The 24519-nt window shown below is 48.9% G+C and overlaps 1 protein-coding gene and 1 non-coding gene across 4 annotated transcripts; one reads left to right on the plus strand and one right to left on the minus strand.

The window, feature by feature from the left end:
• Positions 1 to 19163, minus strand: Gucy2e (guanylate cyclase 2e). 3 transcript variants are annotated; one of them, XM_006532244.3, is made up of 20 exons: positions 18830 to 19142; positions 17800 to 18538; positions 17402 to 17706; positions 14569 to 14920; positions 14175 to 14259; positions 13857 to 13959; positions 13416 to 13517; positions 11980 to 12060; positions 10246 to 10452; positions 9927 to 10083; positions 9371 to 9520; positions 8057 to 8205; positions 6854 to 7017; positions 6575 to 6767; positions 6011 to 6185; positions 5653 to 5751; positions 5439 to 5533; positions 5210 to 5295; positions 4902 to 5012; positions 1 to 4012 (listed from the first exon to the last, which is right to left on the minus strand). In XM_006532244.3, exons 2-19 carry the CDS (start codon positions 18527 to 18529, stop codon positions 4919 to 4921), a joined length of 3327 nt encoding a protein of 1108 aa, XP_006532307.1. In that variant the 5' UTR covers positions 18530 to 18538; positions 18830 to 19142; the 3' UTR covers positions 1 to 4012; positions 4902 to 4918. The 3 variants fall into 3 exon arrangements, with proteins under 3 accessions (XP_006532307.1, NP_032218.2, XP_030101438.1); NM_008192.3 differs by having other exon boundaries at positions 1 to 5012; positions 18830 to 18906; XM_030245578.1 differs by having other exon boundaries at positions 17402 to 19163.
• Positions 19164 to 22482: 3319 nt separating this feature from the next.
• Positions 22483 to 22587, plus strand: Gm23194. Its single transcript, XR_003949897.1, has one exon. It is a non-coding gene; the product is annotated as a U6 spliceosomal RNA (small nuclear RNA).
• Positions 22588 to 24519: the final 1932 nt, after the last annotated feature.

Genomic DNA, 24519 nt, shown 5'->3' on the forward strand with positions numbered 1-24519 from the left:
GCAGAAGAACACATACCTTTATTCCAGCCACTACCATCCCAGGTCCCAACCACCAAGATACACCACTTGGTGTGCTGGATGCAAAGTCCAAAAGATTCCTATGAGTACGGATGACCCTACGACGTTATGTCACAAGTCCCAGCCTGGGTGTAACCCCACTTCCCCAAAGGGGAGTGCCTGGGGTCCACCCCACATAAGCAGGTAGAGCAGGGACCAGGCTGAAACAGCATCACACAGGAAGGCGCCAGTGAGCCCTGGGGCACCCTTTGGAACCCGGACAGTAGCTGAGGAAAGTCCCTGCTTTGGCTATGATGGGTCCCAGCTACAGAGCCATCCCAAAGGCAAGAACAGCCCAAGTGTGGGCTCCTGGGGCAGGCCTGCTGGCTGAGGTAGCAAAAACACCTCTGAAACCGTGGAGTACCAGGTGATGACCACGGCGGGTGCTTTCATGGGCCGTGAGTTGCCTGGATCTGTGGACAAGAGAGTGGGAGGCAGGGAATATTTGAGTCAGGACTCTAAGATTGGCAGTTAGTAATCAGAGTCCCAGGTTGACAGGGGTGGGGGTGGGGTGTCCTCAGAAATAGGGGAAGCTGCAGAGAAAGTCTGGGAGAAACGTGGTCAAAGGGGGTCTAGGAGAGAAAAGGGAAGAGAGTGGGGCCAGAGAAGGAGACAGAGGGAGTAATGGGGTAGAGTGAGGGATAGAGTGGCCTTGTGAGGAGCAATGAAACCTTTCTTCTCTTCTCCCCTCTCCTCGAGCCCTGCCCCAGCCTGCCCAGGCTAGTCCTCCAGCTCCTAACTCAGGGTGATTCTTTCTTGAGACTTCCTGAATTAAATACTAACAGCTACTCCAAGCCCCAGACAGAAAGGGGAGGAAGGGATGGGAGAGAACAGGAGGGAAGGAAGGACAGAAGTTTTGAGAGCTAATCCCCAGTCAGGTCTAAGGCCAGCAATTTGGAATCTACCTTTCAACCCTGGGACCCAAGTACAGAGAAAAACTTGTATGAAAGATGTTTAACAATGTGAAATGCACATCAGATCTTTTTTTGCTTTGTTTTCAGCTTTAACTCATCATCTATGAACATAGCTAAAAGATTTTTAAATTGCACTAAATAGCCTATTAGCAGCACCACTTAGCTAACCAGAACTGAAAGGGCTGCATGTATTTAATTTATGATTATTATTATTGCCATTAGGAAGCCATTCATCAGTACAAAAAGAAAGGAAGAAGAGGAGGGGGACAGGGAGGAAGAAGAGGAGGAGAAAACCAGAAATCTCTAGAAGCAGCTAAGATCTTAACACCCGGGGCAGAATGTCTACGGGTGCCAGGCAGGGGTGCTAGCATTATTGGGGACTAGTAAGGACCGGTGAGAACTGGAGAATGCCGTCCTGGATTAAAGTGACTGTGGCCAGGGAGTGATACAAGCCCCACATGGTGGCTTTGATTTCAGGAAAAGGGAGACTGTAGCACAGTTAGCCCTTTGTATTTTTTCTGAAATTTCCTGAAAAGAAGCTGCGTCTGCAGAGACTGATGGATCTATTGGAATCTGGGCAGGAATTTTGTAGGTTTTGAGATTAATTACTTTAACTTGGGCTGTCCTGGGCTAGCTTTACCTTCCAGAACAGCCACTCCTTACCCCATTCTGTATAGGAACTAACACCTGGTGATAATAGAAGTCTCTCAGAAGCTATTAATGTAGAGCTGACATCTTGTAATAAGAAGCAGCTCCTAGAAGCTGTTAATTTAGCAGAACACAGGCTTCCACCAATCCAAGAGCTTTCATAAACAGCACCTCTGGCCTATAGACAGGCTTCCCCCATCTGGCTGTGTGCACCTCTGTTATATCCCATGTATTTAAAACTTGTTAATACCCATGTATTTAAAACTTGCCTTGACTTATGATGTTCTTCCTTATGTAAAACCCCATGTAACTGCTTCCACGTTGGAACATGGAATCTGGGATAACCGAAATCTGTGTCCCCAGGCCATGGTCACTCAAAATGATTCCAGAACAAACCATCTCTTATCTCCTTTAAGACGAGAGCTGTGGTTTTTATGTCAACAAAGCCAACCATGACTGTGCATTGTGCAGTTAGGCCTAGAGGCTGTGTCTGCAGTGACCATGTACTGACGGTTTTTCTTGTCATTATTCCCTACCATATACATTATAAAGAATCCAGAAATTACTTAAAGCACACAGGATAAAGGGCATAGGTACAATTTAAAAATTCCCATCTTATATAGGGGACTTGAGATCCAAGGGATTTAGCATCCATCAAGGCCCTTGAATTGGTTCCTTATAGATACTTAGAGGTGACTATATATGTTTTTATTTTTTAAATAAAGTCAAGATTTTTAGATTTATCTTAAAATTATTCATTTTATGTGTATAGGTGTTTTGCCTGAGTGTATCTGTGTATCATGTGCATGCCTGGTGCCCACAGAGGCCAGAAGAGTGTCAGGTCCCCAGAACTGGAGTTAATAGACCACTGTTAGGCTCTCTGTAGGTCTTGGATATCAAACCTGGATCCTTTGGAAAACTAACAAGTGCTCTTCACCACTGAGCTTTCTCTCTAGCCCTAGCATATAGAGTACCTATATAATTATATACAGTTGTTTTGTTTAGATAGGTTCTAATGGCAGCCCTGGCTGGCCTGGAACTCACTATGTATACCAGTCTGGCTTCAAACCCAGATCCATCTGTCTCTACCTGCTCAGTGCTGGCATTAAAGCCATGTGTGTGCTACTATACCTGACTCTGACTCCAATGGTGCACATATTCCCCACCCCCCTCTCTGTTTAGTGTACTACCTTAAGTTGATTTTCAAATATGTGTGTGTGTGTATGTCACTTTAAATTGATTTTCTAATTGTTTTAGCCCCAAATAAAAACATCTCATGAGCCCAAACAAACAAGTATAATGACTAATTTCTGTCCTGGGCATCCTCAGATTAAGAAGTTGTTGTGGTCCTGTAATGCTTTGAGGGGTCCCCTTAACATGCAGACTTGACCTGTGGCTGTGGAGTGATCCTGAGTTCTAACAGTGATGCCAATGCGGCTGGCCTGCCAGCTGTGCCTCCCATAATGAGGGCTCCAGTGAGTCTCCTTCAGATACTGTCAACGCCTCTCCAGTTGTGCACATCACCAGGTCCTGACACTCGCCACCTACTGGGTGTCTGGTGCTAACAGTCTCCAGCCAGAGTCTGGGTGACAGAATTCTGTCAATGACAGAAGACAGCCAGAGTCAAACATGCCAAAGTCCAGGCTCTGGCACCTCCAAGTTCTGCAAAGGAAACTGCAGCTGGGGATTTGCCAGTCCTGAGCATGGGCGCTTGTTACAAAGATCTCAGCAGAAATGGTTTTCTTTGATGGTCAATTCACCAGCACCCAGCTAAGCTGAGAGTGAACTATTCATTACCACTCTGGTTAGCAAAGTTTGGGTGCAGCTAGTTTCCCTCCCCCAGAGCAAGCTTTTCTCTGCACTTGGGCAAGTGCTTTGGTTCTGCCCATTGGAGAAGGAACCAGTTTCTGAACAGTGAGTGATGGAGTTGAGAATAGGACTTGGGGTGAACGGAGGTCCTGGTCTTTCCAGGCTACATCATGACCCCTGACCTGGTAGAACATGAGGCCTCCACTTCCCCTGGGGTTTCTGAACCCAGATCCTTACTTTTGGGGTCTCACAGGACCTAGAGAGTGGGGGACTGCCACCTCTGCACTCTCCAATGAGCTCAGGGTCCTTGGAACAGGGCGGGGGTGGGGGGGGGCATGTGCCCAATGGGATCAGTCATTCTAAAGCCACACTGTAAGGGCCACAGGTGATGGAAACCGCTTAGTTCCCCCCCTCCATTCTACCACTGAGGAGGGCCTGGGCAGCACTTCAGATCTTCCCAGGGTCACAGAGCTGGTTTGCAGCAGATTCCTGGCTCAGAATCCTTGGAGGCAGAACTGGACAGAAGCCTTGGGCCTTAGTCCCATGTGTAGCAGGAACTTCAGGAAGGGCCTTGCAGAATACTCCTGAAGGAATAAAAGCTGTCTCAGAGGAAGACATGAAGGCCACCTGCTCTGACAGAACTGCAGAAGCAACCTCACACTGGCCTCTGGTAAATGCTATCCTCAAGAGTTCTCTCCTCTGCGGAGTACATACCTGAGGGGCCTCTCTGAGATGCCTGGCTTATGTTCGGGGGAGTCAGGGCAAACCTGGTGCTGGGATGACCCCAGACCTGCTGAATGAGTATACCTGAAGCTGATACTTCCTCCAAGGGAAGTCTCTTTTATGGGCTGAGGAGTCAGCCTCTGCCCCCTAAATCAGAGAGGAATGGGGACACGGGCTTGGGTGTGACAGCATTCAGGCAACCCCTACCCAGTCTCTAATCTGGTGAGGAGGAGCCTGACCCCTAGGACATACATCCACCCTCTATACCCACAGAAGGGAGCGGTTCCTGACTGTTGGGGTACACTGTGTGAAACTGTCTCTGTCCTTTCTCACCAACCCAAAGCATCCTTTGATTGGCTTTAATAAAAAAAAATCTGACAGCCTATGAGCTGGGCAGGAAGTGCAAGCGGGACAGCCTGGAAGGAAGAAAGGAACTTTGGGAAAAAGAAAAACCCTGTCATGTCACCAGGAGGCATGGAGGAGACTGGCTTGGTCACACGCCTAGAATGTATAGCTATCCATGTGGCTGGATATAGCTAGGTGGTTCAGTTAACTTAGGTGAGCTAGTTGAGAGTCTGCCCAGATAAGGCCTAAAGCTTTGAAATATTAAAAGGTCTCTGTGTCGTTATTGGGGGGGGGAAAGGTGGTTAAGGAATAATTGCCGCTTTATTAATTTGTAGCATTAATTAATATATACACAAAACAATAATCTTTTTACTCTACTTCTGAGGGTGAGGGAAGACACGATACCTGTCCCCAGTAGAGCTTCACTTCCCAGTAAACTGGCCTGGCCTGGCTTTCTCCAGCTTCTTGCGTCTCTCTGGGGGAATCTCCTGCAGGCTGATACCATGGTTGCTGGCCCTGCAGAAAGGAAACTGCAGCCTCAAGGAAGGGAAATGGGGGTGAGGGAAGTCAGGGCTTGGGTTGTTGCAGCTTGTCACGAGGATGAGACTTGGTGTGGGAGGCAGGAAGAATTGGCTGGCACCAAGGGCCCATTGGCTGGCGCCACAGAGGCGCCAGCATCCAGCTTTCTCATCAGGCTCAAGCCAACCACTCACCCTGGCTGCAGATCAGGTGGTTTGGGAATGGGCTTGTTGAAGCCAAGTCTGCCCACAAGCCAGTACGTGTCCTCAATACCCTTGCCCTGGAGAAACACAAAAAAGGGAGATTTAGGCAGACCAGGGTGAGGGATGGAGAAGGTTTAGGTCTAGGTGAAACTGGGAGACTCTACATCTGCATAGACGCCCCCACACACCCACAAAGTGGCAGAGTATGGTCCAAACTCACCTTCAGCTCCGTGCGGCCTCGACACTCCATCTGGAAGCCTTGGTCCAGAGCGCGAAGAATCCGAACAGTGCTCATGTTAACGTGGATGCGGTAAGCTGAGGTAGGGAGGGGACACTATGATCTCAGGAGTCACCTCCTCAGGTCCTCATCCTGGGCTATCTCCCCTGCCCAGCCTCTCCCACTTCCCCCAGCCCTCCTTGTCTGTTACACTCACGCAGTCCAGTGGACTCCATTCTCGAGGCAGTGTTGACCGTGTCCCCGAACAGGCAGTACCGAGGCATGGTGAGGCCCACCACACCCGCCACGCACGGGCCTGGGGAGATATGCTGGGTCAGAAGGCAGGCAGAGACGGGTTGAAGCTGGCCTTGCTCCGCAGCTAGGCTGCAGAAGTGCCTCGAAAGGCCTAGCACCCATCCTCTCTACCAGCTCCCCCAATTAAAAAAAACAAAACAAAACATTCTTAAGTGTATTTTCTTCAAGGCAACGCCTCCCACCCACCCCCAACCCAGCCAAGACTTTGCCTCCTGTAGCTAAAATCCGGAGCTCAGAAATGGGGAGGGCTGAGTAGTTACCTGAGTGCAAACCAATGCGGATGCGCACCGGTACCTCGGGCATATGGCGCATGCGGAAGGAGCCGACTGCACTGAGGATGTCCAGTGACATGTTGGCAATCTCTGCAGCGTGCCGCTGCCCGTTCCTCTGCGGCAGCCCGGAGGCCACCATATATGCATCTCCAATTGTTTCCACCTGGGGGATGGTGTTGTGTCTGTTCAGTTCTGAGCACCCCTCCCCCGATACTCAGATCAATGACACTTGTCAGAAAGTCTAAAGAGGCTAGACTAGGGCAGATATTCTGGGAAGCAGGAGTTGCATTTGGGCCTGAAGGAAGAGAGTAGGGACAGGAGGGCTGAGGAAAACTGGTGTCCTGAGGCAGGTGAACTGCTTCTTTTAAACTGAAAGACAGAGCCAGAAGTGCTGGTATGTGCCTATAACCCCAGGGCTCAGGAAGCAGAGGCAGGAGGATTGCTACAAGTCTGAGGCCAACCTGGTCTACACAGCAAGTGCTAAGCCACCCAGGTATACAGAGAAAACAACAAAACTGAAAGGCAGGAGGTGTTATCTCCTGTACACTCCACCTTATAGACATCATGGGCACCGATGATGGCATCGAAGAGAGTATAGAGGTCATTAAGCAGGTCTACCACCTCAATAGGCTCGCTCATGGCTGAAATGGTGGTAAAGCCCACGATGTCACTGAAGTAGAGTGTCACCTCTTCAAAGTACTCAGGCTCCACAGATGTCCCCATCTTCAGGGCCTCAGCCACAGATCTAGGAATGGTGAACAGCGGGGGTTACCTGGAGGCTGCCCCAGTCTGGCCACCCTCTCCCGATGCTCCTCTCCCTTAGGCACCCACGGAGGCAGCATCTGTGTGAGCAGCCTGTCTGTCTTCTGCTTCTCCTGCTCTAACTCCTCTGTGCGTTCTCGGATCAGATCCTCCAGGTTACTAGAGTACTGCTCCAGCATCCGAAGCATGGAGTCGATGATGTTGGTCTTCCGGCCCTTGTTGATGCTCTTGAACTAGGAGAGAAAGCATAGGCTTAATGTCATTGTGTACCATGTAAAGATTATCCTTGTGTTATTCAAATGCTGACTCCTGTGCCCTCATATCTCCTTACAATCCTTGTTCTGAGAATCTCCTGTCTTGATGTTGTGTAAACATTGCTCCCCAGTTATTCCCTAATTGGTCAATAAAGAAGCTGATCAGCCAATGACTGAACAGAGAAGAGAATAGAGCTGGACTTCCTCCAGCTAGGGGCAGGGGATGTGGGGGGCGGGGGTGGGGGGGTGGGAGAAGAGGTGGGTATTCCAGATGAAGAAAGGATCCAGGAGCCACCAGGAAAACACACCCAGAGCAGAGAGTGCCAGATTCGGTACTAAAATGCAAATATGTCAGGAATTTTGGCTGGGAGGTAGCCAGATTAGAGGATTAAAGTGGTTACTATTGCTCAGTTGTTGGGCCTTAAAGCTGTTACATAAATCTAATAGTCCTGTCTCAATTATCTGGGAGCTAGCTGGGTTAAGAGAAAAACTATAACATTTTTTAAAACGACATCAACAAGAAAGCTGGGGGGGGGGGGGAAGACTGCCTAGGACCTTGGCTTCCATGGCCCTCCTGTACTCTCTCAGGTGACTAAATCTCTCTCTCTCTCTCAGTGTCATCTACTCATGAAGTACCCCCAAATTCCTGGCCACTATGTTTCAGATATTATTAGGAGGTGTGTAGAGAATGAGAGTTCCCAGAGATGGCTGCTCAGAGTTGGAACTGACAAGGGACTAACTCAGCCAAGAGTCTTCCTGGCACACAAACCAAGCACACATCTGGTTCTCATTCAACAATATTTGCTTTGAATTAAATATTTCTCCCACCCAGAGTTCCCTCTCCTATTCCAAAGGCTTCCACGAGTCCTCATTTGCATTCTAAACCTTCCCTGCTAAATTCTCAGTCCATAGGCTAATCCTTAGGAGAGAGACAAGAGCTTCTATTGGAACATAATGCTGGACAACAATCTGGGATCCTGGGGGCCAGCCCAGTCCTTGCCCAACCCCAGCCCCTGACCAGGTCAAAGGTGAGGTCCATGGAAGGCCGAAGTTCTGGATGCTCTGCCCAGCATTGTGTCATCAGCTGGATGCACTCCATGGGTGCCTGGTCCATGGACACCAAGGGCCGACACAGTGGAGGAGGGCTCCGCACCCTCTGTATTACTTCTAGAGGCAAGAGGAGACTGTGAGAAGTGGGCGTCCCCAAACAAAGCCACCTCTGACCCTACCATAAATGGGGCATTGAAAGAGGGTCTAATGATTCCAAATTGGTCTCCAACTTGCTATGCAGAGGAGCCTGAAGGATGACCCTGGACTTCTGGATCTTCTGCTTCTACTTCCCAAGCAAGAACTGGGACCACAGGCTTATAGCACCATGCCTACATTACAGGGTGCTGGGAATTGAACTCAGGGCTTTGTTCACACTAAGCAAGTATGCTATCAGCTGAGCTGCTTCCCAGCCATTTTTTTTTTTTTTTAATTAACACTTCCAAGCCTTAGGGGATGGCTCAGTCAGTAAGTGCCTGCCATAGAAACCAGAGGGCCGGAGTTTGCATCTTCAGCAGCCACATTTTTTTAAAGCCAGACATAGTGGCACTCTCCTGTAAGCACTGGGAAGGCAGACACAGGTGACTCCCTACAGCTCAATGGCCAACCAATATAGCTAATTAGTGAGTTCTGACTTCAGTGGGAGATTCCGTCTCAAAGCATAGAGAAGAGGATGGTTGAGGAAGACTCGTGATATTGGCCTTTGACCTTTATTTGCATATACACATAGGTACACACAGCTGTGTGCATACATGGATACATACATACACTACACACAAATAACTAAGAAAAGAGATTAATAACTAATAAATGCTTTAGTTAGTGGGAGAGTGTAATGTGGATGGCCATCTCTAGGAGTAACCAGAGGACCCTGAACTCTGAGTGTCAGTAAGAGGTGACACAAAGTAATGTTTACTGAACATAAGAAAAGGATTGGAGTGGACTCCTCTAGACCACAAGCGATTTGGATTTTAACCCAATATGACTGTCCTCTGGACCCCTGCCTGTCCCCTTTTGTCTTCCTAGGATCTCTGAGAGTCAGAGGGGAACCTGTCTGTGTGGTGGAAGAGCAGGGTGGGTCCAGGGTCAGAACAGAAACCCTTTAAGATCTGTGCCCTTAAATATCCACCCCATGCGTGGCTCTCCCACTGCTCTCTACAGACCCCAGCTTTAAGAAAGCCATGACAAGATTAATCATCATTACCGGGCTTCTCTTTATTAAAGAGCCAGGTTGGGTCTGGCTGTTTTAACTACAGGGTGCCTATCTGGCCCCAAACCACCTTACCCTCGGGCGTTAGTTCCAGCATGGCATAAGGGGTGCTGCGGCACACGACCTCCTGCATGATGATGGCCAGACTAAAGACATCACCAGCTAGAGTTCCCCGGCGCTCCAGGGAGGGGTCCCGAAGAAGCTCTGGGGCTGTCCATAGCTGATCTAAGAACAGGGAAGAAGAGCAAGGGGACAGAGACGCTGTGATGGCCCAACAGGCTAGACCCTCACCCTCATTAATACTAATTAACCCCACAACCCTCAAAGGTCTCCGCGCAGAGATTGAGATTCAAAGAATCAGAGAAAACCCTGCCCCCAGGAAGGCGGTGCCTAGGGAAGACTCCGCCTCTAGAACCCCAACCTTCAGCAAAGCACCACTTAACCACAGACCCAGAGCTCAGGCACTCCCTAGCAGGCCCCCACATCCCTAGCCACAGACCTTTTCTGAAGCTGATAAGTGTCAATAGATCCAGAACAGGAGGAGTGCGAGGAAGGGACGGAAGGAAAAGCCCTTGCAATTATGCGGGTACTAGGGATGCTCCAGTGCCTGGGATGAGCTGGGGACTCCTACCCTCTGCACTGGGAGGTTCCGGTAACACCCTTTGCGCTTCCAGCAGTCGCCCATGGCCATGATCTGTCACCTTGAGCACGAACCTCCCGTCCACCACGCAATTCCGTGACTTGAGCCTCCCGTGGGCCACACCGCGATGGTGCAGATATCTCATTCCCTTAGAAGGAGTGGAAGAAGAGGCAACCTCAGTTCTCTTGACCTCTCCCTTGCCAGCACATCTCTGTCTCTCTCTCTCTGTCTCTGTCTCTCTCTCTCTCTCTCTCTCTCTCACACACACACACACACACACACACACACACACACACACACACACACTCACCTTGATGAGGTCCAGCAGGAGGGAAGACTTGAACATCCAGTCCAGCTTTATTTCTCTCTGGGCCAGGAGGTCATGGAGGGAACCCCGAGCACAGTGCTCTGAGACCACAGCCAAGATGCCCTCCCCAGGGGTGGCAGGGCTGTCTGCTGTACCCGCCAGGAAGAGTCCCAAGTAGAGAGCCACATTCTCATGCCGGAGCTCTCGAAGCTGAAAGACAATTCCGGGAGCACCAATTATCACCACCCACCCCGCCCCATTTAGTGTCTGTTTGGGGCATCCAAAGTGAGAATATGGGATTGAAAGTGGTAAGTGAAGTGGGGGAGGGGCTTTCTTCTTTATATAGTTCTGTCTTTGGACAACACCATGTGGTGAAAGGGCCTCGTTCAGAACATGACTATGGAAGACTAAGCTTAAAGTTATGAATGAAGACAGCCACACTCTGGGGATTAGGACCCATTCAGGTTCTGTTTTGCTAATGGAAGCTGAAGGTCTAAATTAGCTACAAAGCAAAGTGAAGTCATGAGGGAAAGTGTGACCTGAAGGAAGCCCTGCCACCACCTGCTGTTTTAGTGTGGCAGTCTTTGATGAAGGGCCAGACAGACCAATGGTTGCCTTTCTAGCTTTCCCTGGGGGCACAGGCTCAGTTAAGGGGCTATGTTTCGGTTTAAACACCTGGTGTCCAACGGTGAATTTGTCAGTGCCTAAGCCTTAGTCACCTGAATTTGTTCCCCAGAACCCACATTAGTGGAAGATGAGAACTGACCCCTTCAAGTTGCCCTCTGACCTCCACATGGACGCCATGGCACATACAGGCCACATGCACACAAATGTGCACGCACATATAATTAAATAAACAAAAACATTTTTTAAAAGAAAAAAGAAAAAAATTAAACGAGTTTCCCCTTCTCCTAGGACACTTGTGTGGAATGGCCTCAGCCGTACTGTCACAGTGAATACGCAGGAAGCTGGCGGGGAGGCAGTAGACTGGCTTACTCTGGTGCTTTCAACTATAATGTCCCTCTTCTCCCAGCATCTAGCATCCTTGCTTTGGCCTCTTTCCAGGAGGCCGCCACAGGAGCTGGGGGTCCCAGCTGTGAGTGACTTAAGTGGCTTCTGGGGAACAAATTCAGGTGACTAGGCTTGTCAATGGGCACCTGTGTCCACTGAGCCATCTCGATGAGTCCTCATTTTCACTTTTTCTTAGCATTTCACTTGACACAAACCTACTGGCCTTCAATATTCCAGACACTGTGCTGGGTGCTGGGAATATGGTAGCAACTTCCTTCAACTTTTAGTCAGAGGTGGAGGCAGATAAGGCATAAGCCAGACCATAGATGAGCATATAACTTACATGATAAGTTAACATGTCACTTATTACATATAAGTGTGATTAAGAACATCAGAGAAAAAAGCTAATGTCACGAGAGAGGAAGATGATGAGCCAGTCCTCTCTGGAGTGGAAGGAACCCCTGGGGACTGGCTACCTCTGTTACCTGCTGTAAAAAGGAAGCCAAGAAGCCAGGTGTGGTGGTTCATGCCTTTAATTCCAGCACTTGGGAGGCAGAGGCTGGAGGATTTCTGAGTTCGAGGCCAGCCTGGTCTACAAAGTGAGTTCCAGGACAGCCAGGGCTATACAGAGAAACCCTGTCTCAAAAACACAAAAAAAAACCCAACCCCCCACCCCCCAAAAAAACCAAGAATGGTCAAATTTATAGCTATGGGTTCAACTCTCACCTTGGAGAAGGCTGTCTTTGTTGCTGGCCTGATAGCCATATGATGTTCCCCTGGGAACTTCTTCAGCCAAACCCAGTCCCCCTGCAACAGAAGGTTAAGGAATTCAGTCCTTGAAGCCCCAAGATGCAAGGTGCTCTTGGACTCTGACATTTCCACTGCCCTAGCGACCCAGAATCCATCTGTCATGAGACAGAACATCAGATGCAAGCAGCTCGATGTACGCCTATACGTTTCACAGGTATCTGGATCAGAGCCCAGGCAAAGAAGATGCAAACCCATACATGGTGGTCCTCTCATCCCCAGATGAGAACTGGATACTGATCAAGTCATGCAAATGAACTGTGGCACACACAGCCCTCATCACTACCCCTTGCCATGAGAGAGCCCTCATAGTACTAAGGAGTCATCGGGTATCGTTGTGAACTAGCTATGAAGGGAGGCTTCATCCCTTCTGGGTCCTGGCCTTATTGTCCACAGAAGCTGCAGGCCTACTACGCCATGGTGTAGCCACTTGGTTCAGTAATCTGCTGCCATCCTGTGGATGAACAAGGAAGCCTTTGTTCATACTTTGCCCTGGGCCTTGCAAATCAGGTTAGTGGTCCTGCCTGTTGGTAAGAGATGTGGACTAGAAGAGAGTCCTGGAGATTTGGTACCGACTCTTAGTAAGCATCTGCAAGTAAATATGGAGATATTTTTTTAATGGTCATTTAAAAACTGGGGTTTGCATTTAGTGGACAAGGCCAGAGAGAAGAAAGACTTAGCATAGGCAGAGTGTGTGGCCCCACGCAACAAAGAACAGCATGCTTAAAATAACAAGATGTCGCTGAGAACCAGTCATGATGGTCTCGGGTGACATTAGTCAGAACTTTTGCATTTTCTCCGGGACCTTGAGTTTGGGCATTCCTCCCATTCCTCTTGACTAGCCAAGTTCTCCAAGGGCTCTCAGTCCCTCTCACCCACTCTGCCACATTCACATGCCCTGGTCCCGCTGTTAGGGTCCTCCTCTGGCATTCCTTTTCTAATGTAGGCCTTGTGTTCATGGGTCTGATCAGAACTGAGTGACTGTATTGAGGAGGTCAGGCAGGGACTCCCAGTTGAGAACGGATTGGTCTCCCTGGCTATACCAGATTGTGTGCTGATCCCAGCATGCTCCACAACACCTCCAACTTCCAGCTTTGGGGTTTGGGAAGCCCTCACCTGCATCTTGTGTCAGAAAGTTTCTCCAGATTGGAGAATCAGGTTGGGATTGCTAAATTCATGACTTTCCCCCCAGATCCTGCCCAGTGTCCTCTCTCTGCCTGGAGCCTGTGGGATTTGACTTGGATGGGTACATCTCTCCCTCGAGAGGGGTTTTCTTCTGGACTCCGGTCTGAGCATCCTTCCTCTTCTTTTTCCCTCCTAGAGCATAGGTCAGCCTGAGTGGGGATTAGACTTACCTCATAGAGGCCAACGTTGGTGCTCTCTTGGGGCTGGCTGGGGACACTGCGAATGTCTGATGCGCTCCGGGTAGCCAGACTGGATCTACTTCCCTGGACCACCTGAGGACAGAGGCCAGTGCAAAGTATCAGAATATATACTGCAGCTGAGGCTGAGTTCTATGGGTGAGAGAGAAGAAGGAAAGGAATCTACGGGGCACATGGAAATGGTACCATAGGGTACAGTTTACAGAGCAAACATTCACTTTCTAATGGGACTTCCACACCAGCACCCCCTATTGCATAGCTGAGGTCCCTGATTTCCAAGGACAAAGCTGGGAAAGAAACAAAGTTTATCAAATGGGAGCTGGGGGCGGTGGGGGGATGGGACAGCTGGCTCAGGGAAGGAACCAAATATTACAGGGAAAGATAGATGGCTCCTGGCGCCCTTCCTTCGCTGACCTTTCGAGAGCTGCCTCCCGGTGGGTGGAGGAAAGTAACATCTTCCAACGTCAAGATGATCTTGTTGGGGCCGGAAGCCATCTGCATGTGTAGCAGCCTGTGCCTGGTGGGGGGATGGGGTCATTCCCCGGAAAGTCCACAAGAGGCGGGCAGGGGAGAGAGCAGAAGGGTAGCATTAGCTCAGGGAAGTTTGCTGGAGTATAGCTATCCCCCAAACATCCCCCGAGGACTCTTGTCACCCCCCCCCAAATGACTCTCCCTCATTAGAGTGGACCTCACCTGCTATCTTTGTGGTGAAGTTTCCCTTCCCCCACTCACCTCAAGTAATGAGCCAAGAAGGCTCCAGTCAGTCCCATCCCTATCACCAGGAGGAAGCCAACAAAGACCAGGCCTGGCTCCACCCCTGAAGGAACAAAGAGAGGGACAGTCTTGGTCCTGTCGTGGATAGGACCCCTTGGGGGGGGGGTAGGGGTGTTCAAACAGTTATGCCAAATCTCGGGAGCTGAGTAAAAGGTTACAGATTCCTCAAAGGGGAAGTCTGGAGATGCTACAGGGTCCCCAAGGGCCTTGGAAATCTTTGAGAGGTGTCCTGAGCAAGCCATGGGCTGAAGGAAGACCTGGAGGAATAATTGGAGTTCCCTTCCTCTCTCGCACAATTTTGTGGTTGCCCAAGCTGACTACCCCAGTGGGAGCCTGCAGGTACTCCCCTCACCTCCGTTGCAGATCACATCTGGATCGAACCAGCAGGAAGGGTCTGGTCCCGGGGCAGGTCCACCTCTAGGGAAGTGCATGGGGGTCCCTGCAGAACGCAGGGAGCCTAAGACAGGATCTAGCAGGTGTGTTGCGAACAACTGTTCTCCGGATGCATCTGTGTCCAGCAGCACAAAGGAGGGCTCCTCGGTTCTTCCCAGGACCCCACAAAAGCCAGAGACTTGTGCTTCCCGTACTTGGCGGGCTACAGATGCACCTGACACCCAGCCACCACCCACCGCTGTTCTTGCTCTCTTCACGCCCCCAGCCAACAGGAAGACAGCATCATAGATGGTGCCAAACAGCGGAGAGACCTGCAGGAGAGTAAGGACTCAGGGCCAGGACTTAGAACCCATAAACGGGTGAGAATTCATTGGCCTGCCTGTTCCTTCATTGTACCAGGCTAGCCCTAAGGGTTCCTATCTGTAGGTGAAGGCTCCCATCCACCCCATGGACTGTTGTTCATACCTCCTTTCAGGAGTTAGGTTCTTCTCAGACTCTGACTCTCTCCCACCCAGACTCCTCCTCCTCCTTCCTCTGTTTTTAACTAGCTTATGTTTTTAATCTCATCTAAGCTCATTTTATTCATCTAACGGCTTTCCCCACTATCCTTTGGTCGTCTTTTTGTGGTTTAGTTTATTGAGTCATGGTCTTCCAAAATTGCTCAGGTTGACCTCAAAACCACTCTGTAGCCTAGGCAGATGGTGGCCTGCCCTGCCTTCCTTCTCTATCTTTTTCATCCTCTCTTTCTTTCTGTCTCCTACACACATACACACACACACACACACACACACACACACACACACACACACACACTTTCTTTGGGTCATGTAGCCCAGGCAGATGTATGACCTTGAACTTCTGATCCTCCTATTTCCAGGTGGAAACTCTGTAGACAGAGCTCCCTCCCCAGCCAGATACTGAGTGTCTTGATTCTCCTGCTTCAGCCATTTAAATAGCTAGCATTACTGGCTCGAATGATCAGTTCTAGCTTGATTATCAGTGTTTCTTCCATTCCCATTCCAAAGAGGTTTTTTTTTTTACCATTAGTACCCTCTCCTCTCTACTATCCTCAGTTCCTATTCATGGAGTGACAGACACCAGGGAACACCAGTGACACAGAGGTGTATGAGACAGCCTGTCACTGTGGACAAACTTTAGTGTAGGGGGAAAAGGGCAAGAATGTTAAGGGAGTGTGATACATGGGGGTAGAGGGAATCGAGGAAGCTTTAGAAATGAGGAAGAAGAGGTAGAAGGTTCCAGAAGGCGTGATCATCACCCAGGTATTAATCAGAATTCTCCAGGGGGTGGGGGGTGGTAGGAGAGAGAAAAAAGAGAACACGCTTAAGAACCTAAAGTCTGGCTGGAGTTCATGGAAGACGAAAGAGAAAGGAAGACTCAAGACCTACTAGACCATGTGGAGAGACCTCCATCTATACAGAGTAATGAAGGCTCCCAACTCAGGATGCCATCCAGATGCTCCCAGGAGGCCTTGAACCAGGCATGCAAACTGTAGAGCACCCCATTTCTGAAACCTGCTGTACTGATTGACAGAGAGAGCCTGGGTCGGGTGAGCATTTTGAGATTCTGGACTTGGGTCCAGAAGTGTTGTGCCCTGAGTCAGGGCAGTGTCAGTGAGGAAGGGGAGTATGAGTGGATTCGAACAACCTTCAGAAGTCAAGGTAATAGGGCTTCACGCCTGGGTTCGTGGGGTCCAGGAGGGGAATCGGGTCTCCAGCATGGTCAGCTGGCTGTGCCCTTCATGACAGCTAATGGAAGTACCTCTGCTCCTCCCATTTCTCCATGACTGACAGATTCTCTGTCCCATCTTACCCTTACTTTATTAATTATTCCCAAGCTTTCTTCTCCTCTACCCCAAATACCTTCTTGGAGAAGGCTAGAGGCATTGGTGGGGAATAGTCCAGTATGACTCTCCACCCCACACCCCACCTTCTTTCAGTGGTGGTCCCTCTTGACTCTGGGTGTGGCTACTTATTTATTTTGGGAAATTGAACCTAAGGCCTTGCCCAAGCCTGGGCAAGTAGCCTACCCAAGCCTGGGCAAGTTCCCTACCCACGTGCTGCATACAACCATCTCTTGACTTTTTAAGACAAGCCCATGGTAAACCAGAGTTTACTCTGTAGCTCAGGAAGAGCCTGAGCTTTCCACCCTCCTGCCTCAGCCTATTGTATATGGGGGATTACAAACCCATATCACTAAGCCTGGCATGAATATGACTCTCTTGATTGCTAATTTTCTTCCTACTGATATCTAGCTTCCCTTCTACCTCAGTAGCTTCTAGACTCCCTTTGTGACTGGGATGGTATTGGATAGTCTGAATTTGGATCCTAGAGACTCAAGAAATTCTGATTACTACTTGGATGTTGGAAATTTATCTTTGGAGCCCCCATCTCCACCTAGGGATCTTTCTTTCACATTAGGGCCCTCACAAAGTTAAGAACACTGTTGTGACGCTGGGCAGTGGTGGCGCATGCCTTTAATCCCAGCACTTTGGGAGGCAGAGGCTAAGCCAAACCAGAGCTTCTACAACACCCAGGAAACTCCAGCTCAGATGCCGCTACAGTTTACGCCCCATTGACTCCACCCTCCCCTTGCCCATTGGCTCCACCCTCCCCTTGCCCATGGCTCCACCCTCCCCTTGCCCATTGGCTCCACCCTCTCCTTGCCCATTGGCTACACCTTCCTCTTCCCTCTAGTTCCATCCTTCTCTCCTTGTCTGTTCTCAGCTCACTTCCCTGGCTCTCCTCCCTCTTCTCTTTTTGTAATCTATCTACCTGCTTCAGGTTGAGGTCAAGGGGCAGTTCCTGGTGTTCTTGAGCCCTGCGCAGGCTGTCTTGCACGCTGCCTCCAGGAGGACAGCGGCGCGTGAGTGTGAGCACCGCATCGTGAGCCCTGCGGAGCTGGGAGCTGTTGACAAATGCAGCCAGAGCCTCCGGGCCTGGAGACAAAGCGTAGTGAAGCGTGTCGAAGGGCAGGAAAACCAGGGAGCCATCAGTCAGAGCCAGTTCTTCTGCAGCTTCCAGTAGGTAGCGCTGCTCCTCGCCGCCCAGCAGCACCGAGTGCATCACCATGATCACTACTGCGGAGCGGACGGACACAGAGGCTGGCTCGCTACGCTGTCCACTCTCGGCAGGACCCACCCACCTTGCCCGCACTCTACTGGGGAGCTTACCTCTAACTCTAGGCCCATCTCGGATCCTCCCGAGGGCCTCCCGGGCTCCAGACCGGTCTGAAGTCTCCATGGAAGTCACTAGGGCAACTGGCAAACCCCGGGCCCTGAGTGCTGTGGACAGAGCGCGTCCCGCCTCCACCCACAGGTCTTGGGGTGCAGTGATCAGGGCCACGCGCGCCCAGCGGAATGCTCTAAGGAGGACGTAGAGAGCATCTGCAGCGGGGGTCACCGCCGGGGCTGTAGTACCCGCCGCCCGCGTGCCAGGGCAGCCCCAGGGCACCAGCGCTACTCCAGCTTCTTGAGCCAACAGTTCGGCTGGCCGACAGGCTGCGGGGTTCACCGGACCCACCAGGCCAGAGACTCGAGACAGCGCAGAGGACACAGCCCCTAGTGAGCCCGGAGTCAGGCAGGGCTCTGGGAGCAGCGCAACCTCGAACCGGGGGCCGCCGTCTAAAGCAAAGTCACGATTCAGGCGGTTGGCGGCCAGACGCGCAGCCAGGTCTGGTCGGGCCCGTGCAAAGATGGGGTCGCAAGCCCAGGGGCCCAGCACCCCCACTTTGAACACAGCAGAGAGGGCAGAAGGAGATGGGAGCAGTAGCAGTAGCAGGAGTCCCGGTAGCCCAGGCCTTGGCCAGCGCAGGACCCGCGAGAAACTGGACGGAGACTGCCGCGCAGGGACACAGAACCCGGCGCCGGGAAGCCCTCCGGCTGGCAGGAGCCAAGCGCTCATTGCCTTCTTCTGTGAACACAGAGCGAACAAGATAAGAGTTGAGGGCCCTCAGCACTCACTCCCGTAAGGTTCTCCCCTCAAGCCTGTTTCTCAAATTCCGCCCAACCCCCTAGGGTGTCTTGGCTTCCAGGACCCTAGATGGCAGCCCAGCTCATCGCCCCAAGGTCTTTTTGGTTTAGCCTGTTTGTACTTAGATTGTTTATCCTCCCTTCCTCTTCAGCAGTCTTGGGGGTTCAGTGGGGAATACTCCCACGCCTTCATACAGGACCGAAGTTCCTGTGTGGGTCATTCATTACTTACCGGAAAGTCCGGGGCTAGGGCTTGGCTAAGGGGTCACAGGATCGATGCCCCTTCGGTCTCCCCTGGCAGCCCAGCCCAGGGCGGGGGGTGTGGGAACAGCCCGCTGCAGCCCTTAATCCCTCCAAGCCGATTAGGATCTTTTAATCAAGCAGAACAGGGCGGGCTGATGGAGGTTGAGAGTCTCTACAGCTCCTCTGTAGAGTGGGGTCTGCCCTGCTTCTAGACAGCCACAGTTGCTTTAACTAATCATACAGGGAGAGAAAGCGAATCTGGACTGTACCTCACACCGCGCACGAATTCAACGTCAGACTTACATATGAAAATAAAATGTTTATCTTTTTCAGCTGTCTCTTCAAAAAGGGAATCAGATAAGAATCATCTGTGGGGCCGGGCGTGGTGGCGCACGCCTTTAATCCCAGCACTTGGGAGGCAGAGGCAGGCGGATTTCTGAGTTCGAGGCCAGCCTGGTCTACAGAGTGAGTTCCAGGACAGCCAGGGCTACACAGAGAAACCCCGTCTCAGAAAAGAATCATCTGTGGGAAGGAGGAGAGATAAAGGTTCAATGGTTAGGAGCGTTTGCTGCTTTCTTCGGAGGACCCAGGTTCATTTCCCAGCACCCACATGATGGCTCACAATCATCTGTAACTCCAATTCCAGAGGATCCAGTGCTAGCTTCTGAGAGAAAGCACCTGGTGGTGCACTGTCTGTACATACAGACAAAGATAAATAAGATAATAGAGTTAATTTTAAAAATCATCCGTGGACACTAAAGCTAGGGGGAAATTTTGAAGAACATCATAGATGTTAAGTTTTTCACAATTATAAACTGTCACTCCATCTATTGTTCATAGGTTGATAGACAGCAAACATATAATTGCTGCAATTTTAACTGTAAAAAAAATATTTATAGCAGAGTGTAATAGCCTTTGTTCCCAGCACAAGGGAAGCAGAGGCAGGTGGATGGATCTCTATGAGTTCGAAGTCAGCCAAGTATACCTAGAGACTTCCAGGACAGCCAAGGCTACACATAGACCCTGTCTCAAAAAAAAAATTATTTTCTACATATGTATGGGTGCCTGAGTATATGTATGTATGTATGTATGTATGTATGTATGTGTGCACCACATGTGTGCAATGGCCGATGGAGGTCAGAAGAGGCATCAGAATGCTGGAGTTACACACAGTTGTGAGCCACACCTGTGTGCTGAGAGCCAGCCAATAAGTAAGGTCTGGACCTGTTGACTGGTCTCTCCAGGCTTGGGACTGCTGCAGCCACTCCGTACCCCCTTGCTCTGAGGTATTCTATCTACAGGCACAGGACATTCATTTACCCCTTCAGTGGTTAGTTTTGATTAAATTGTTATCTTTCATCTCCTGCATAATTTCTCTCTTCCCTCCCTCCCTCTCTCCTGCCTTCCAACTCATATGCAAGCTTTAGGGAAAAACTTTAAACAAGTAGAATTACAAAAATTCCACAAGAAGCTGGGCGTGGTGGCGCACGCCTTTAATTCCAGCACTTGGAAGGCAGAGGCAGGTGGATTTCTGAGTTCGAGGCCAGCCTGGTCTACAACGTGAGTTCCAGGACAGCCAGGGCTATACAGAGAAACCCTGTCTCAAAAAAAAAAATCTACAAGAATATCAGCATCAATCAGGCACAATGGGAGCCTGTAACCTTGGTACTCAGGAAGTGGAGCTAAGAGGGTGGTGACTTTGAGGCCAGTCTGGTTACATAGTGAAGTCATGTCTTGGAACAAAACAAACAAAAGAACACCTTCGAGATGGCTCGTGAAGAATGACATGTGTGGCAGAGATGCTGGCTTCCACATGCACGTGCGTACACATACACTCACACACACTCACAGAGAGAGAGAGAGACAGAGACAGAGAGAGAGAGACAGAGAGGACAAATTTGGACTGTGAGTGGACAATTTGATAAGTTATTACTGTACATTTGTGAAATGAATAACTGTACTACAGTTATACTAAGGAACACCTCCTCCCATGGTGGTGCACATCTTTAATCCCAGCAGTTTAATCCCAGGAAAAGGCAGGCAGATGTCTGTGAGTTCAAGACTAGCCTGGGATACATAGTGAGTCCCTAGACAGTCAAGCTACAGAGTGAGACCCTGTCTCAAAACAAACAAACAAACAAACAAACAAACACCAAAAACAGAAGTCCCGAGTGATAAGAAATGTAAATGAAAGGATTTCGTGAGAAAGCACCATGAGGTATGTAACTTACCCTCAATATTTCACAATAGGTGATGTATTTTACATGACATATAAGCATGTTGCATATGTTAGATATTTCAAACAATGAAGAAAATGCTCACAGTGAGTAGATCTGGGGGTTATAGATAGCTCGGCGGATGGTGCTTGCTATGCAGACATGAGTTTGGATTTCACACATGAAAACAGACAGCCATAGCATCATGCTTCTCTAGTCCAGTGCTGGGATCGCAGAGGGGCGCGGGGTCTGTGGCTCCTGCCCCTGAGCTGACGCAGTGAACTCCAGGTTTCCTGAGAGACTGAATGGTGGGTTATGGTGTTTTCAGTCAAACCTGACCAGCTGAATCTGATTCCTGGAACCCATACGATAGAAGGAGAGAATTAACTCCAGCAAGTTATCTTCTGACACACCACACACACACACATACTCACACACATACATACAAACATACACATATACATACAAACACACACATACACATATACACATACACACTCACACACATATTCATATCACATACAAGCACATACAGATACTCACAAATACACATACACACATACACACACATACATACATACAAACATACACATGTATTCACATCACATACAAACACACTCACACACATACTCACAAATACACACATACTCACAAATACACATACACACACATATACACACACATACACACATATACACACAGACATACACACATATCCACATACATACATATATATATATATACACACACACACACAAACACACATATACATACCACACACACATATATGCACACAAAACCACATATACACACATTTACACACACACTGTGGTATACTTATACTCACAAAAATCAATACATAAGTGTAATAAAAAATAAATATGACAGAGTTAGAAAGACAGCTCAGGGGGCTGGAGAGATGGCTCAGCAGTTAAGAGTGCCAGCTGCTCTTCTGATGGTCCTGAGTTCAAGTCCCAGCAACCACATGATGGCTTACAACCATCCACAATGAGACCTGATGACCTTTTCTGGGGTGTCTGAAGATAGCTACAGTGTACTTACACATAATAAATAAATAAATCTTAAGAAAAAAAGAAAGAAAGAAAGAGAGAGAGAGAGAGAGAGAGAGAGAGAGAGAGAGAGAAAGAAAGAAAGAAAGAAAGAAAGAAAGAAAGAAAGAAAGAAAGGCTCAGAACACTTACTGCCTTCCAGAGGACCCAAGTTTGATTAATTATACACAGTGTGTGTGTAAATGTGTGTGTGTATATGGTTTTGTGTGCATATATGTGTGTGTATGGTGTGTATATGTGCTTTTGTGTGTGTGTATATATATGTATGTATCTGTGTGTGGATATGTGTGTGTATGTCTGTGTGTCTGTGTATGTTTTCATCTATAATATAAAATAAGAAAATAAAATTTAACAACAGCACAGTGGTGCAGCTTATTACTAAAATTGGAAAAACACAGAGAGGATCAGCGCAGCCTCTTTGCAAGGATAACACACACATTCACAACACTTCTATGATTCTATCTCCTAGAGATGTCGGAGAGGCTGTACCCATCAGGTCTCCTCAACACTGCCTAACGAGATCTGAGCAATGACGCTAATGGCCATTCTAACACAGAAGGGGCCAAGCTTGAGGGTCTCATCTCAACACAAAGAACTACGGGGAATGCTAAGAACAGGAGCAAAGGTCATCCTCAGAAGACTCCAATTCACTATCCAATAGCAAGCAGTCAGCCCGGAGGTCATATACACACAGGTAGCATCATATGGGCTGAGAAGGTTGTATTTGTGTACTTAGGAATAAATACATGTACACACACACACACACACACACACACACACACACACACACACACATTTTTTAAAGAAAAAGAGGCCATGAATTTGAGAGAGAGCAAGAAGCAAGTAGAGTTCCTGAGAGAGGTTGCAGGGAGGAAAGGGAAGGAGAAATTATGTATTTGTGCTATAATTTCAAAAAATAAAACAATAAGATGGAGAGAGATAGAGGAATACAGTGATACCAGTGTCAATCTCTGGACATGCATAGACCTGTGTGCCCACAGTCACACATGCACATACACACATAGACCTGTGTGACAATGTACACACATATACACATAGACCACACATAGACCACAAACACACACACTCTTGGAAAAACATAAGTGAATCAGGGTAGAGAGCATGAATACATTTCTTGTTATATTTTATAGTAAGATGCTATAAAAGAGCATGTGTTTATCAGCTCAGGATAAAAAGGGGTGTCTTAGAGACATACAAAATCCAAATGATACCAGGAAAGATGAATACATTTTTAAAATGCCCGGCTCCAAGGAGAAGCATGCAACAAAGAAATATTAACCACTGACAAAAAAAAAAAAAATCTTTAGAAAACACAAGCAAATTTTTAGGGGCACAGCTCAGGTCATTTGGAACTTGCCTAGCATGTACATAGCCCTGAGGTCTGTCCTCAGCAGTATATAAAAAAGAGCACAGTAGCACCCACCTGCAATCCTGGCACTTGGGAGGAAGAGGCAAGAGGGTCAGAAGTTTAAAGTCATCCTCAACTACAAGATGAGTTCAAGGCCAGCCTGGGATTCATGAGACACTGCCATAAATAAATAAATAAGAATAAAACAACCACAAAGGTTACTATTTATATATCTCTCTTTATCTGTAGTCATTCTAATCTCTATACCTGTTTTAGTTAGGGTTTCCACTGCTGTGAACAAACACCATGACCAAGACAGCTCTTATAAAGGACAATTAATTGGGGCTGGTTTACTGGTTCTGAGGTTCAGTCCATTATCATCATGATGGGAAGCATGGCAGCATCTAGGCAGATGTGGGCCTAGAGGAGCCGAAAGTTCTACATCTTGATCCAAAGGCAGACAGAAGATTGTATGCCACGTGTCTAGAAGAAGGGTCTCCAAGCCCACACCCACAGTGACACACTCCCTCCAACAAGGCCACATCTACTCCAGCAAGACCACACCTCCTAATAGTGCCACTCCCTGGGCCAAGGATATTCAAACCATCCCAATACCCATATAAAAGATAAATCTGCCAGTATTAAAATGGACAAAGAACATGAGTAGACTCATCAGAGGAAAAGCTTCAGAGAAAACACCCTCTCTAATAATCAAGACAACAAGAAGCAAAACAAGACAGTGACAAGCCACTCACACCCAACAGACTGGCAAAAATGGAGTGTGACAATAGGGAACTGTTGACAGACAAGCCTGAATTTGCTTGTGACAGTGTCACTAGGGCAGTCTGACAGTGGCAGATGTGACAGATGTGGCAGACGTGGCAGACGTCGCAGACGTGCGTGACAGATGTGGCAGACATGCGTGGCAGATGTGGCAAGTCCATTTTCAGTATCTTTCCCTGACAGTTAACTTTCATTGTTAATTCGATGGGATTATGTAGAAACACACCTCTGGGTGGAACTA

Source organism: Mus musculus, chromosome 11 (genome assembly GCF_000001635.26).
Source record: "Mus musculus strain C57BL/6J chromosome 11, GRCm38.p6 C57BL/6J".
NCBI lineage: Eukaryota > Metazoa > Chordata > Mammalia > Rodentia > Muridae > Mus > Mus musculus.

Bases quoted from the DNA above. Each gene is read 5' to 3' on its own strand.
- Gucy2e (XM_030245578.1), bottom strand. From the start codon at position 18,529: ATGAGCGCTTGGCTCCTGCCAGCCGGAGGGCTTCCCGGCGCCGGGTTC. The intron at 13,518-13,856 runs GTCAGCGAAGGA...CTCTGTCCTCAG, and splicing joins CGGGAGGCAGCTCTCGAAAG to GTGGTCCAGGGAAGTAGATC. The intron at 9,521-9,926 runs GTAGGAGTCCCC...CCCTGTTCTTAG, and splicing joins GGAACCTCCCAGTGCAGAGG to ATCAGCTATGGACAGCCCCA.